The 13,684-nt window shown below is 41.0% G+C and overlaps 1 protein-coding gene across 6 annotated transcripts in view; it reads right to left on the minus strand.

Annotated features, from left to right (window-relative positions):
• Positions 1 to 13,684, minus strand: part of CTNNA2 (catenin alpha 2) — a 2,102,590-nt gene that overhangs the window by 1,364,325 nt on the left and 724,581 nt on the right. The window contains exon 7 of one of the 6 annotated variants that reach the window (XM_040419292.1): positions 9,124 to 9,142. The exons of 4 other annotated variants lie outside the window; for them this stretch is intronic. In XM_040419292.1, coding sequence (XP_040275226.1) covers positions 9,124 to 9,142 — 19 coding nt within the window. Of the gene's footprint in view, positions 1 to 9,118; positions 9,143 to 13,684 lie in introns of all 6 variants that reach the window. One more of the 6 variants, XM_040419293.1, reaches the window with a different exon arrangement.

Raw genomic sequence — 13,684 nt, forward strand, 5'->3', positions numbered from 1 at the left:
GATTTGTACTGTACATCCCAACTGGTTCTGGCCTCGGCTCGCCTTTTGACCCCTCTCTGTCTTGTATTTGTACTGCATTGTCCCTCTTGTTGTGACGCATTCACGTACAACTTTGTCTTTGTGTCGTTTGTCTCTAGGTGTTTGTCTTTCTCTGCATAGAGACTGTCGACCAGTTGTGGTCCTGCTACCTAGGGCTTGCACTGCAAACAGGTAGAGAAAGAGGGCTGGGTTGTAGGTTAGGGCTCACTGTCTGTGTCTGTAACTACCAACAGGCTTACACTCCTTCCCTCCATTTATTTCAGCATTTCAATTTTTTTATTTATTTATAAACTTTTTTTAATCACTCTTTTCTTTTTATACAGTACCTAAAAAAACAGACATATAATCAAGATGGAATAACAATACCTATAGTATTTTTTTACGTTTGAGGTATTTTTGAAATACATTTTACAGTAATAGTTTATGTGTTTAGAAACATAACTTTTAATACATACGTTTTACGGGCGGTATTATTTTTAAGTGTTTTCATTCTAAAAAGCAGCCAATCAAGCAGATTTAAAAATTTGCTTTGGAATCATACACAATTCCCAGTACAGTATCCTGAAAAAATCCATTGTCTTGTTGTAAAAGGGTTAAGCTATGCCCATATAACAGTAGAGCATGTAAAAATCTGTACTTGTGGGGAAAATGCAAGTAAATTTGTCCGCTCCGAGAGACATTTACTTGAGGTTAATACAGCTTTTTCTTCTAGCTAATGTAATCTTGAATAAAGACACTCTGACCTGTTCTGATTATCCTTAAATTGTTCTTGAGGGTTGAAAAAGACTAATTTACAGCACAATAAACCTGCCCCTCCACACATTCTTTGCAGCTCGTCTCCCCTTTGTTAAAGGACACGCTCACTGGCTCTGGCAGATCTCCAAGCTGTTACATACGGTGGCTTTGCTGACTTCATTATCACTCATGAAGCTATTATGTTCTGGTCTGGTCATACCTCTCGGCAGCATTACAGAAACATTTAGGAACCAGGCATCTATTTTACAAGCAGGGACATGTACAGTATCTGCTGTATGGTTAAAAAAAAAATGAAAAAAAAAATATGGGGTCACAAAAGTTTTTTTTTTAGAGATTTTAAAGGGAATCTGCCAGCAGTTTTGACCATGTTTGACCACAGGATATGCCATAAATGTCTGATAGGTGTAGATCTCACCTCCGGGATCAGTTTCTATCTCAAGAATGGGGCCCCAGCGTGCCCAGCTTGGAAAAAAGAGGTGTGCTCGGATGTACAACTCTCTCCATTCACCTCAACAGTAGTGATGAGCGGCAGGGGCAATATTCAAATTCACGATATTTCGTGAATATTTGGGCGAATATTCGCCATATATTCGAGAATTCGCGAATTCATGATCTCCAGGCATCATTTTCTTGATTGCGAATATTCGCGATTACGATTATATTTAGCGATATTCTAAATATTCGGGAATTCTCAAAGTGCCGATATTCGCGATTAAAATTCGCAATTCGAATATTCATGATCAACACTACTCAACAGCATAGATTTGGCTGTTTTCAGAAGAGCTATTGAAGTGAACGGAGAGAGCTGCTCTCCACTATCTGCGGATGCCTTCGCACAGCAGGAAGTGGCTTTGATAACCACTCAGCCAATCACTGGCTGAGGTGAGTTATCACTGCAGCCAGTGATTGGCTGCTCTGCTGTTCTAGCCAATTCCGGTTGTTCTGTAACAGCAGTTGGAAGTGAAGAGCAGTGGGGACCCTGGCACCATTGGAACGGCAGTGGTGAGGAATGGCTGAAGCAAGGGTAAATTCTGTAATTACAAAAAAAAAACTAAAAAACATGCAGTATGGAATATCCCTTCTATGTCCTGAATATAGATACAAGATGGCTTCCACTTACCCATGCTAGAGTGAAAATAATTAGTAACTAGTTACCAATGTATTCAACCCAGAGCCTTCATACACCTTAGATAGCTTGTTTGTACATCTGACACCTATTCTTCCCCATCCCTCCTTCACGTGCATGATCAGCCCAATGTGTAGGTCTTCCTAATGGGAGAGTGGAGTAAGTAGCTGCTAGACATAGAGACTGGTGGAGTCTTATATTCCTTGAGAATGATCGATCAGGCATGTTGGAATCCAACTGACTGATCTTTCTTTCCTCTGACATCTCCAATCAGGGTTGAGTAAGCCCACCCCTACATACATTAGATCCTCTCGAAATTGGTGAGTGTGGCCAACATTCATCCAATGTGCAATATTTAAAGGGGTTGTTCCTATTCTGGTGGGGTTTACACCTGTGAAAGGGAAGCATACTTACCTGCTCCCCACCGCGGGTCCCATCTCCTTCGTTTCCTGGCTGCCGCTACCTCACTCTGGTCCCCTGCTGTTGACATCTGCTTTGATGCTGCTTCAGTCAGTGACTGGCTGCAGGGATGACCTACCCCCCCCCCCCCTTGCGTCATGTCAATTGGTCAAGTGATACATGGGGGCCAGGTCAACGCTTCACCCAGTCATTGGCTTCAGTGGCGTCAAAGCAGATGTAGCTAAGGACAGTGACTGGGTTGGTCTGGCCAAGCGAGGTGGTCTGCTCAATGCCCCCAAAAAGTGAACAACCGCTTTAAAGGATACCTAAATCACTGACTTCATGAAGAGTTGTGCCAACTCATAATCTCAACACCACTCCATTGTCAGGATCCTCTCTGCTACATCCGTTCTGGTTATTAAAACTTTTCTTGCAATCGCTTTGTTTATATCCTCACAAGTAATAAGCCATTTAGAAATATAGTGAGAGATGCTTTCTGAAATATTATTCGCTCCCCAATGGCCACGTGTTGATTCGGCTCACATTTCCACCCCATTATCTCTAAACTCCAGATATTAAACGCATACTTAGGGAGCGATATTGAGGCCGTCATTCAAAGTTTCTGCTCATCATGAATTCATAACCACACAATCTTCAATCTGGAATCTCATATTTTCTTTTCAGCACATCCCCAGTGAGTGGTTAATAAGGATATGGTAACGCTGTAAACTCCCAGATCTAGTCTTGGGTTATGGTATAAAGCTAACAATTACTTAAAGTGCTGTGCCTACGCCATAATTAACACTGAGACACTGAAGAAGACAGATCATAAATGGCAAAAGTTTTTATACTTAAAGGAAAAAGAGTTTTTTTTTTCATTGTTTTCTCTTCACATGAAACGTTTTGGGATGAGAAAGGTGCTCAGGTTATTGATATACCAGCAGATGAGCTTCTGAGCTTCATCTCAGGAGTCTATGTAATTAGAGCTAACAGGTGTTTTTATCGTAGACGGGGATTTTCATGGTAGACCAAAAAAGTTTGATTTTTTTTTTAAGTATCATTGGGGCGAGAAGAATTGTCCAGTCTGGTGTCTCTGAGGCTTTTTATTGGTTTCAAAAGGAACTGGGAATCCTCAAATCTGGCCCTTTGAGGGGATTCACATCAAATACAGGAACGGTTGGGTAAAATTTAAGGGTTAGGAGCTGTGTTTGGGGTAACACAAATGTACTGTATGTTTTTTTTTACATAGCTGTATCAAAAACAGATCTTCCACTATGAGAAAATATCTATGGGGATAAAACGGTATATAAAAAATACATGAATATACGGTACACTGAACAAAAATATAAACGCAACACTTTTGGTTTTGCTCCCATTTTGGATGAGCTGAACTCAAAGATCTGAAACATATTCTACATACACAAAAGACCCATTACTCTCAAATATTGTTCACAAATCTGTCTAAATCTGTGTTAGTGAGCACTTCTCCTTTGCCGAGATAATCCATCCCACCTCACAGGTGTGGCATATCAAGGTGCTGATTAGACAGCATGAATATTGCACAGGTGTGCCTTAGACTGCCCACAATAAAAGGCCCCTCTGAAATGTGCCGTTTGATCACACAGCACAATGCCACAGATGTCGCAACGTTTGAGGGAGCGTGCAATTGGCATGCTGACTGCAGGAATGTCTACCAGAGCTGTTGCCTGTGCAATGAATGTTCATTTCTCTACCATAAGCCGTCTCCAAAGACGTTTCAGAGAATTTGGCAGTACATCCAACCTGCCTCACAACTGCAGACCACGTGTAACCACACCATCCCAAGACCTCCACATCCAGGATGTTCACCTCCATGATCATCTGAGACCAGCCACCTGGACAGCTGCAGCAACAATCGGTTTGCATAACCAAAGAATTTCTGCACAAACTGTCAGAAACCGTCTCAGGGAAGCTCATCTGCATGCTCTTCATCATCATCAGGGTCTGGACCTGACTGCAGTTCGTCGTCGTAACCAACTTGAGTGGGCAAATGCTCACATTCAATGGCGTCTGGCTCTGTTCACGGATGAGCCCCGGTTTTCACTGTTCAGGGCAGATACCAGACAGCTTGTGTGGCATTGTGTTCGTGAGCGGTTTGCTAACGTCAACGTTGTGGATCGAGTGGCCCATGGTGGCGGTGGGGTTATGGTCAATGAACACAGATGCATTTTATTGATGGCATTTTGAATGCACAGAGATACCGTGACAAGACCTGAGGCCCATTGTTGTGCCGTTTATCCACGACCATCACCTCATGTTGCAGCATGATAATGCACGGCCCCATATTGCAAGGATCTGTACACAATTCTCGGAAGCTTAAAGCAACCCAGTTCCTGCATGGCCAGCATACTCACCGGACATGTCACCCATTGAGCATGTTTGGGATGCTCTGGATCGGCGTATACGACAGCGCGTTCCAGTTCCTGCCAATATTCTGCAACTTCGCACAGAAGAGGAGTGGACCGACATTCCACAGGCCACAATCAACAACCTGATTAACCTAATGCGATGGAGATGTGTTGCACTGAGGCAAATGGTGGCCACACCAGATACTGACTGGTTTTATGACCCCCCCCATCCCCAGTAAGGCAAAACTGTGCACATTTCAGAGTGGCCTTTTATTGTGGGCAGTCTAAGGCACACCTGTGCAATATTCATGCTGTCTAATCAGCACCTTGATATGCCACACCTGTGAGGTGGGATGGATTATCTCGGCAAAGGAGAAGTGCTCACTAACACAGATTTAGACAGATTTGTGAACAATATTTGAGAGTAATGGGTCTTTGGTGTATGTAGAAAATGTTTCAGATCTTTGAGTTCAGCTCATGCAAAATGGGAGCAAAACCGAAAGTGTTGCGTTTATAATTTTGTTCAGTGTTGTCGTTCCACAAATTTTGTCAAGGACTGAAATTTTTCGCTGTACATATTCACTACTACAACACAAACATGCTAGCACAGCTTTCGACAGCTTGCAATTCATCGTAATTCACAACCATTGAAGCAAAGTAGAGACAATTATAATAGAACCTCATGAAATCATATTCTTGCACCACTCATCTCAGGATATGTGTTGAATCTTGGAATATATAAGAGCACTCATCTCATAGCCATTTCTGCTATATGAATTTGCCTTCTCCTAGAACCTTCATATCAGACATCGGAGGGCCAAATGCAGCCTTCTGCCCTTCAGATAGACTGGTAAAGGTGTTCATGGAAGCTTTGAGAATACCATGGTCATCAAGGAAACAAATCAATAGGTTGTTGATAAAAAAAAATGACCAGTCTGAAGATTGATCTTGTATATTATGAGAAGACCCAACTCATTGGAAAAGGCAATTTTACTTGGAATGGCTAAAAGAACAAGAAAGAGGACAAGCAAGGATGAACATGTCATTGAGAAGCCTAAAGTGCCAAACAGAAGATAATCTTCAGAGAAGCTTTCTTCATATGGTCTATGTACACCATGCAGAATTGGTAGCAACACTTGAAGCCAGTTGTGATCTACACCGCAAGAGAAGCAAATTGTTCATCTGGGGTATCCTATCCACATTTACACCAATTTACTCCATATACAGGCAGTGACAGACTTTACTACCATGCAAACCAAAGAAATAAAGATCGGGGAACCTCCAGCTGGGCCACAAGTGTCCGGCTGAAAAACAACTAAGGGGACAGACATAGCACCCGTGCAGCTGGTTATACAATAAATAATATTAACCTTCAGCCCATCGGTGTCAGCAAATCCCTCTCTATGGACTTGCCGTATATACTTGAGTGCTATCATGAAGTCACTCTCTCCAAACCTCCCTGTACTGGCACATCATTCTGTACATTACCTTTGTACTGTGACATCACAGTGTGTATTACCCATGTAGTGTGACATCAGTGTGTGCATTACCCATGTAGTGTGACATCACTGTGTGCATTATCCATAGACTCTAACATCATTGTATTCATTATCCCGATACTTTGACATCACTGTGTGTCCATTAGCCCTGTACTGGGACACATTTTGTACATTATCTCTGTACTGTGTCGTCACTGCATGCATTATGCGTGTACAGTGACATCACTGAGCATTATCCCTGTTGTGTGACATCACTGTGAGCATTACCCCTGTACTGTGACATCTTTGTGTGCAGCATCGATGCACTCTAACATCATTATTTGCATCATTCCTGTACTGTGACATCACTGTGTACATTATCCTTGTACTGTAACATCATTGTATGCATTATTCATGGCCTCTAGCATCATTGTATTCATTATCCCTATACTTTGACATATCTGTGTGCATTAACCCTGTACTGTGACATCACTGTGTCAGTGTGCATTATCCTGCCACTGTGTCATCACTGTGTGTGTTATATCGGCACTGTGACATCACTGTATGTGTTATATCTGTACTGTGACATCACTATATGTGTTATATCTGCACCGTGACATCACTATATGTGTTATATCTGCACTGTGACATCACTGTGTGTGTTATATCTGTACTGTGACATCACTATATGTGTTATATCTGCACTGTGACATCAATGTGTGTGTTATATCTGCACTGTGACATCACTGTGTGTGTTAAATCTGCACTGTGACATCACTGTGTGTGTTATATCTGCACTGTGACATCACTGTGTGTGTTATATCTGCACTGTGACATCACTATATGTGTTATATCTGCACTGTTACATCACTGTGTGTGTTATATCTGCACTGTGACATCACTGTCTGTGTTATATCTGCACTGTGACATCACTATATGTGTTATATCTGCACTGTGACATCACTGTGTGTGTTATATCTGTACTGTGACATCACTATATGTGTTATATCTGCACTGTGACATCAATGTGTGTGTTATATCTGCACTGTGATATCACTGTGTGTGTTATATCTGCACTGTGACATCACTGTATGTGTTATATCTGCACTGTGACATCCCTATATGTGTTATATCTGCACTGTTACATCACTGTGTGTGTTATATCTGCACTGTGACATCACTATATGTGTTATATCTGCACTGTAACATCACTATATGTGTTATATCTGGACTGTGACATCACTGTGTGTGTTATATCTGCACTGTGACATCACTATTTGTGTTATATCTGCACTGTGACATCACTGTGTGTGTTATATCTGCACTGTGACATCCCTATATGTGTTATATCTGCACTGTTACATCACTGTGTGTGTTATATCTGCACTGTGACATCACTGTGTGTGTTATATCTGTACTGTGACTTCACTATATGTGTTATATCTGCACTGTTACATCACTGTGTGTGTTATATCTGCACTCTGACATCACTGTGTGTGCTATATCTGCACTGTGACATTACTGTGTGTGTTATATCTGCACTGTGACATCACTATATGTGTTATATCTGCACTCTGACATCACTGTGTGTGTTATATATGCACTGTGACATCACTGTGTGTGTTATATCTGCACTGTGACATCACTATATGTGTTATATCTGCACTGTAACATCACTGTGTGTGTGTTATATCTGCACTGTTACATCACTGTGTGTGTTATATCTGCACTGTGACATCACTGTGTGTGTTATATCTGTACTGTGACATCACTATATGTGTTATATCTGCACTGTGACATCACTGTGTGTGTTATATCTGCAATGTGACATCACTGTTTTATATCTGCAATGTGACATCAATGTGTGTTATATCTGCACTGTGACATCACTGTGTGTGTTATATCTGCACTGTGACATCACTATATGTGTTATATCTGCACTGTGACATCACTGTGTGTGTTATATCTGCACTGTGACATCACTGTGTGTGTTATATCTGCACTGTGACATCACTATATGTGTTATATCTGCACTGTTACACCACTGTGTGTGTTATATCTGCACTGTGACATCACTATATGTGTTATATCTGCACTGTGACATCACTATATGTGTTATATCTGCACTGTGACATCACTGTGTGTGTTATATCTGCACTGTGACATCAATGTGTGTGTTATATCTGCACTGTGACATCACTGTGTGTGTTATATCTGCACTGTGACATCACTATAAGTGTTATATCTGCACTGTTACACCACTGTGTGTGTTATATCTGCACTGTGACATCACTATATGTGTTATATCTGCACTGTGACATCACTATATGTGTTATATCTGCACTGTGACATCACTGTGTGTGTTATATCTGCACTGTGACATCAATGTGTGTGTTATATCTGCACTGTGACATCACTATATGTGTTATATCTGCACTGTAACATCACTGTGTGTTATATCTGCACTGTTACATCACTGTGTGTTATATCTGCACTGTGACATCACTGTGTGTGTTATATCTGCACTGTGACTTCACTATATGTGTTATATCTGCACTGTGACATCACTGTGTGTGTTATATCTGCACTGTGACTTCACTATATGTGTTATATCTGCACTGTGACATCACTGTATGTATTATATCTGCACTGTGACATCACTGTGTGTGTTATATCTGCACTGTGACATCACTGTGTGTGTTATATCTGCACTGTGACATCACTGTGTGTGTTATATCTGCACTGTGACATTACTATATGTGTTATATCTGCACTGTGACATCACTGTGTGTTATATCTGCACTGTTACATCACTGTGTGTGTTATATCTGTACTGTGACATCACTATATGTGTTATATCTGCACTGTGACATCACTATATGTGTTATATCTGCACTGTGACATCACTGTGTGTGTTATATCTGTACTGTGACATCACTATATGTGTTATATCTGCACTGTGACATCACTGTGTGTGTTATATCTGCACTGTGACATCACTGTTTGTGTTATATCTGCGCTGTGACATCACTGTGTACATTCATTCGAGTGCATTAGGGAGATAATCATAAGCTTTTCATGTGCTAAAGGTGATCATGGAGGACTGGGACCCCATTCCAAATTTTGCTAAAGAACCCCACGGTTACTATTTACAACCTAGTGAAGATACACAATATAAGCAAATGTAAAAAATGTAAAAATATTTGCCTAATTTATCTGTAGGACAAAAAAAAAAACTACAGTGTTCAATTCAACCCAAGTGAAGGAGGCAGCTCCGATCCAGAAGCACAGAGGTTAATATCACGGGTCCTGTCCTGTTTGCTGTTCTGCATTAGGCATTAATGTTAATACCAAGGCAGATAAAAGGACACGGTTCGATTCAGGTGACGCGGCCACTTGTGAAGCTTCAGCAGCAGCCATTCAGAGGACTACTAGATTTCGGCCATGTCCTTTCTGAAAAAGAAGCTCCAGAAAAAAACTGCGGTGTCCGATTGTGACAAATTATCTCAATTCTTCTGACTTTTTGCCCTATATTAAAAAGGATGCGGAGTTGTCCTGGTGCAAAGTGTGGCATTCCTGCTTCGGTACAGCACAAAAAGATCTATGAACGCCCCTGAAATCAGTGTTCTGCTGAATTACTGCAGACCGACAGGCTGGAAACCAGAGGTTGAAGGGTCTTCATCTTTTTATGGGGACAGCTAATCATCCTACTCTATAACCTATAACCCCATATTCCTCTGGATGAGAACTATTTTTCTGATATTCCTGCACTATGAATAGAATGCCAGAACTGCAGTAGAGACTGACACACATTAGTAATCAGGGGCTTTATTTATAATTTTTCTAAATCTTGTAGGAAGTAAAGCATTTTAATGGGTTTGTCAGGGTTAGAAAATCCATTTTTTGTGTCCGATATTGACTGAAAACGTGCCTGGAAACCCTCTTGGTCAGGTATGGTAAATCATCTAAGGAGCAGCTGTCTCCACTAACTTAAGTTACTTAGACAACCACATGAACAATTGTCCATGTTGCAGTCACAACACACTGACTATTTTTAATATGCAGGGTGATCCCATGTCCGTGGACCTAGTGACCACCAGAGACTAGCGCCTTGAAGGGTCTCCAGGTCCGCGAGACAAGGACCAGAATAGTGCAAGAACGGAAATGTGAATGGCACTATTGACTAGTATGGGTCTGTGTGCTGTCCACGTGCGGTCCACACACATATTGAACACTGTCGGAATCAGGCTTTCATAACTGAACTGAGCACAGAGAGTCCGACCCCCACCTCATCTCTGCACGGAACTATCTAGAAGGCCAACATAGCATAGAAAGCTGAACGACTCTGGGGACCAGGGAGGTGACTATTCAAGACACCAAATATGTAAACTCTAGACCACCAGGGATATTATTATTAATGAGGTTGTCTGGTGGGTTCCCTAGGGGAAAAGTTGGAGGACTTTTTATGATCATACATGCTAAGTGAATGTAGGGCAAAGAAGGATTTCAAATACATAGAAACTGTTCTTTTATTCCGAATATTTTCCTGATGCTTTTTATCTCCTAAACCTACTGTACCTCAAAGACAAACCAAACGCTAAAAAGTCAAGACCATCAACAATATGTATTACCTCCTATTACAACTTTTACCATCAGGAATGTAATATATATATATATATTTTTTTTTTAACCATAACCACAATACACCACTGGGTATAAATTGAATCTCTATGTCACCCCACCCCACCAGGGACATGTATTATAGCCTAAAATGTTTGAAGGATAAAATATATTTCTTCTAATATCAGAATACAGAACTCGTTTTAACAGTAACCTCTATGTCACCCTAGCCCACCAGATACATATGCTATAGCTGAAAACATGTGAAGGATAAAATGTATTTCTTCTAATACAGAATACATCACTAGGTATAAAATGAACCTCTATGTCACCCTAGCCCACCAGGGTTGTATTGTAGCCTAAACCTTCTGAAGGATACAATATATTTCTTCCAATATCAGAATACAGAACTAGGTATAACATTAACCTCTATGTCAACCTAGCCCACCAGGGACATGTATTATAGCCTAAAGTGTTTGAAGGATAAAATATATTTCCTATAATACCAGAATACAGCACTAAGTATAGAATTAACCTCCATTCAGCTCTAGGCCACCAGGAACATATATTATAGCCTAAAACGTTTGAAGGATAAAATGTATTTCTTCTAGTACCAGAATACATCACTAGGTATAAAATTAACCTCTATGTCACCCTAGCCCACCAGGGTTGTATTATAGCCTAAACCTTCTGAAGGATACAATATATTTCTTCCAATATCAGAATACAGAACTGGGTATACCATTAACCTCTATGTCAACCTAGCCCACCAGGGACATGTATTAAAGCTTAAACTTTTGAAGGATGAAATATATTTCCTCTAATACCAGAATACATTACTAAAAATAATATTTATCTCTGGACAACCCTAGACTACCCGAGCTATCAGTGACTCTTAACCAACCTATACAGAGACTTATAGAAAGTTGGAAAGGGGGCAGTGCTGTCTACTATTTATACCTCGGGCATTGAGACATTTATCAATCATGCCGAAGCAGGCAGTGGACAGCTGGGTTGGAGCTGGTCGGTGGAGTCCTCTCCCTGTTTCCAGCTCACCCCCAGCATTTCAGTGTAAAACATGGTTGTCGGTAATGCCCATGCTTCAGGCAGCCCGATACTGATCAGGGTCGCCTAGCCGAATTTTTCTTTTTTGTCCCCAAATTATGGACTGACAACATTTTTATGGACATATTGATGACGATTATAAGTAATACATGGCTACAGCTCAATATACTGATAGGAACTCATTACCAGCATTTACTGTGAGCTGTAAAATGAAGAAAATTACCACCAAAACCATCAGTCTCAAAAAAGTAACACATGCAAAAACAAAAAAAATTCACCCAGGAAAAAAATCACCTATTTTTACGGACTGTCAAGAAATTTCTAGACAGTTGACAACCATGATGGCAGGTTTCCTTTAAAGGGATCATCCCATGATAAATATTACTATGTCACGAAGTAATAAAAAAAAAATATATACAATACATTTTGCTGTGTGGTAGCGCCCCCTGCTGTTTATCCTTCCAGTCCACCTTCTGCATTCATTGGTGGACAGACATGCTCAGTAGCTTCCCTGTTCTCTTTCTCCTCTCAGTGCCGGCGTGGTGATCTCATGGTGAAGCACCTTTCATTCATTATTCCCTACTTCTAAATACATAGAACTATACAGTGATATATATCTCTAGACAGTGAAGAAGGAAGTTATGGGGGCATCGCTTACCATAGTAGTGTGTAGTATCATTGGAATCTCTGGGGCAATATTCTAGTCCGGAGAGAAAAGAGTTAATAAGAGATGACCGCAGTGCACTCCTGGGGTCGTAGAGGCTCGATGAGCTGCTGCCCACCCATAGAAATGGAAGAGAAAAGTCCTCAAGATTTATTTATTTTTTAAATGAGAAAAGAATGCTGAAAGACACTGGAGAGCAGCACCTAAATAGTTAATAAAATGGCCTGCGTTAGTCGAGATACTTTTATTTTTTAAATTTCTGAGATAACACTTTTAACCCCTTTGTATCTGCCTCCTTTCTCACGGCCGATACGGTGTGCTTTAGAACGCAGCAAGAATCAAAAGAAATACTATTAATCCTTCAGATCAGAGGGAGCAGCGTCTTAGTAAAACAAAGTCATTTGATAGAAAATCATTATTTTCATTATGTCGATCATTGCCTTGAAAGCAGCTCTGAAGAGGTTAAATCCTTCTGCCTTTTGAATTAAATTGAAATGAAATTTATTTAGAGGTAATAGTTCGAAGGGCCTAATGATGAATCCAGCTCTGGAGAAGGCTGCAGAGCATTGTTTAACTAATAAGTCCCATTACTTATGTATTCCTACAGGAAATAATGTCGTTTGTGAACATTTACTGAGCATTACACAAAGCGTCGCCTCTTCCCCCAGACATAGATCACGGCTTTATTGACATTTCTTTTCATAAAATTCAATTATGTCGTTATCTACTTGCTGAGCTTGTGTAATGCAATATTGTCTAGCAGAAGCAGTGGGTTAATGAGAAGGAATGCAGAGGTTTGCGAAAGTTGCAGATATACTCACGCCCTGGTACCTATGGGGGCCGAGGTGCTTAAAGGGGTTGTCTCATCTGAGACAATGGGGGCATATTGTTAGGATATGTCCCCATTGTTTTATAAATGCAGGTCCCACCGCTAGGACCCACTCCTATATTGGGAACGGAACCATGCAAAGTGGTGGCTGGAGGACTGCGGTCCGGCCACCATCAAGAGCTCTCCGCATAGAAGTGAATGGGAGCGCACCGCGCATGACCGGCCACCTTCTATGGGCCCGACGGAAATAGCCAAGCCAGTGCTCAACTATTTTTGATGGCCCCATAGAAAATGAATGGAGGGCGTCTGTTCATGCGCAGT

The sequence above is a fragment of the Bufo bufo genome, chromosome 2, assembly GCF_905171765.1.
Source record: "Bufo bufo chromosome 2, aBufBuf1.1, whole genome shotgun sequence".
In the NCBI taxonomy this organism is placed as follows: domain Eukaryota; kingdom Metazoa; phylum Chordata; class Amphibia; order Anura; family Bufonidae; genus Bufo; species Bufo bufo.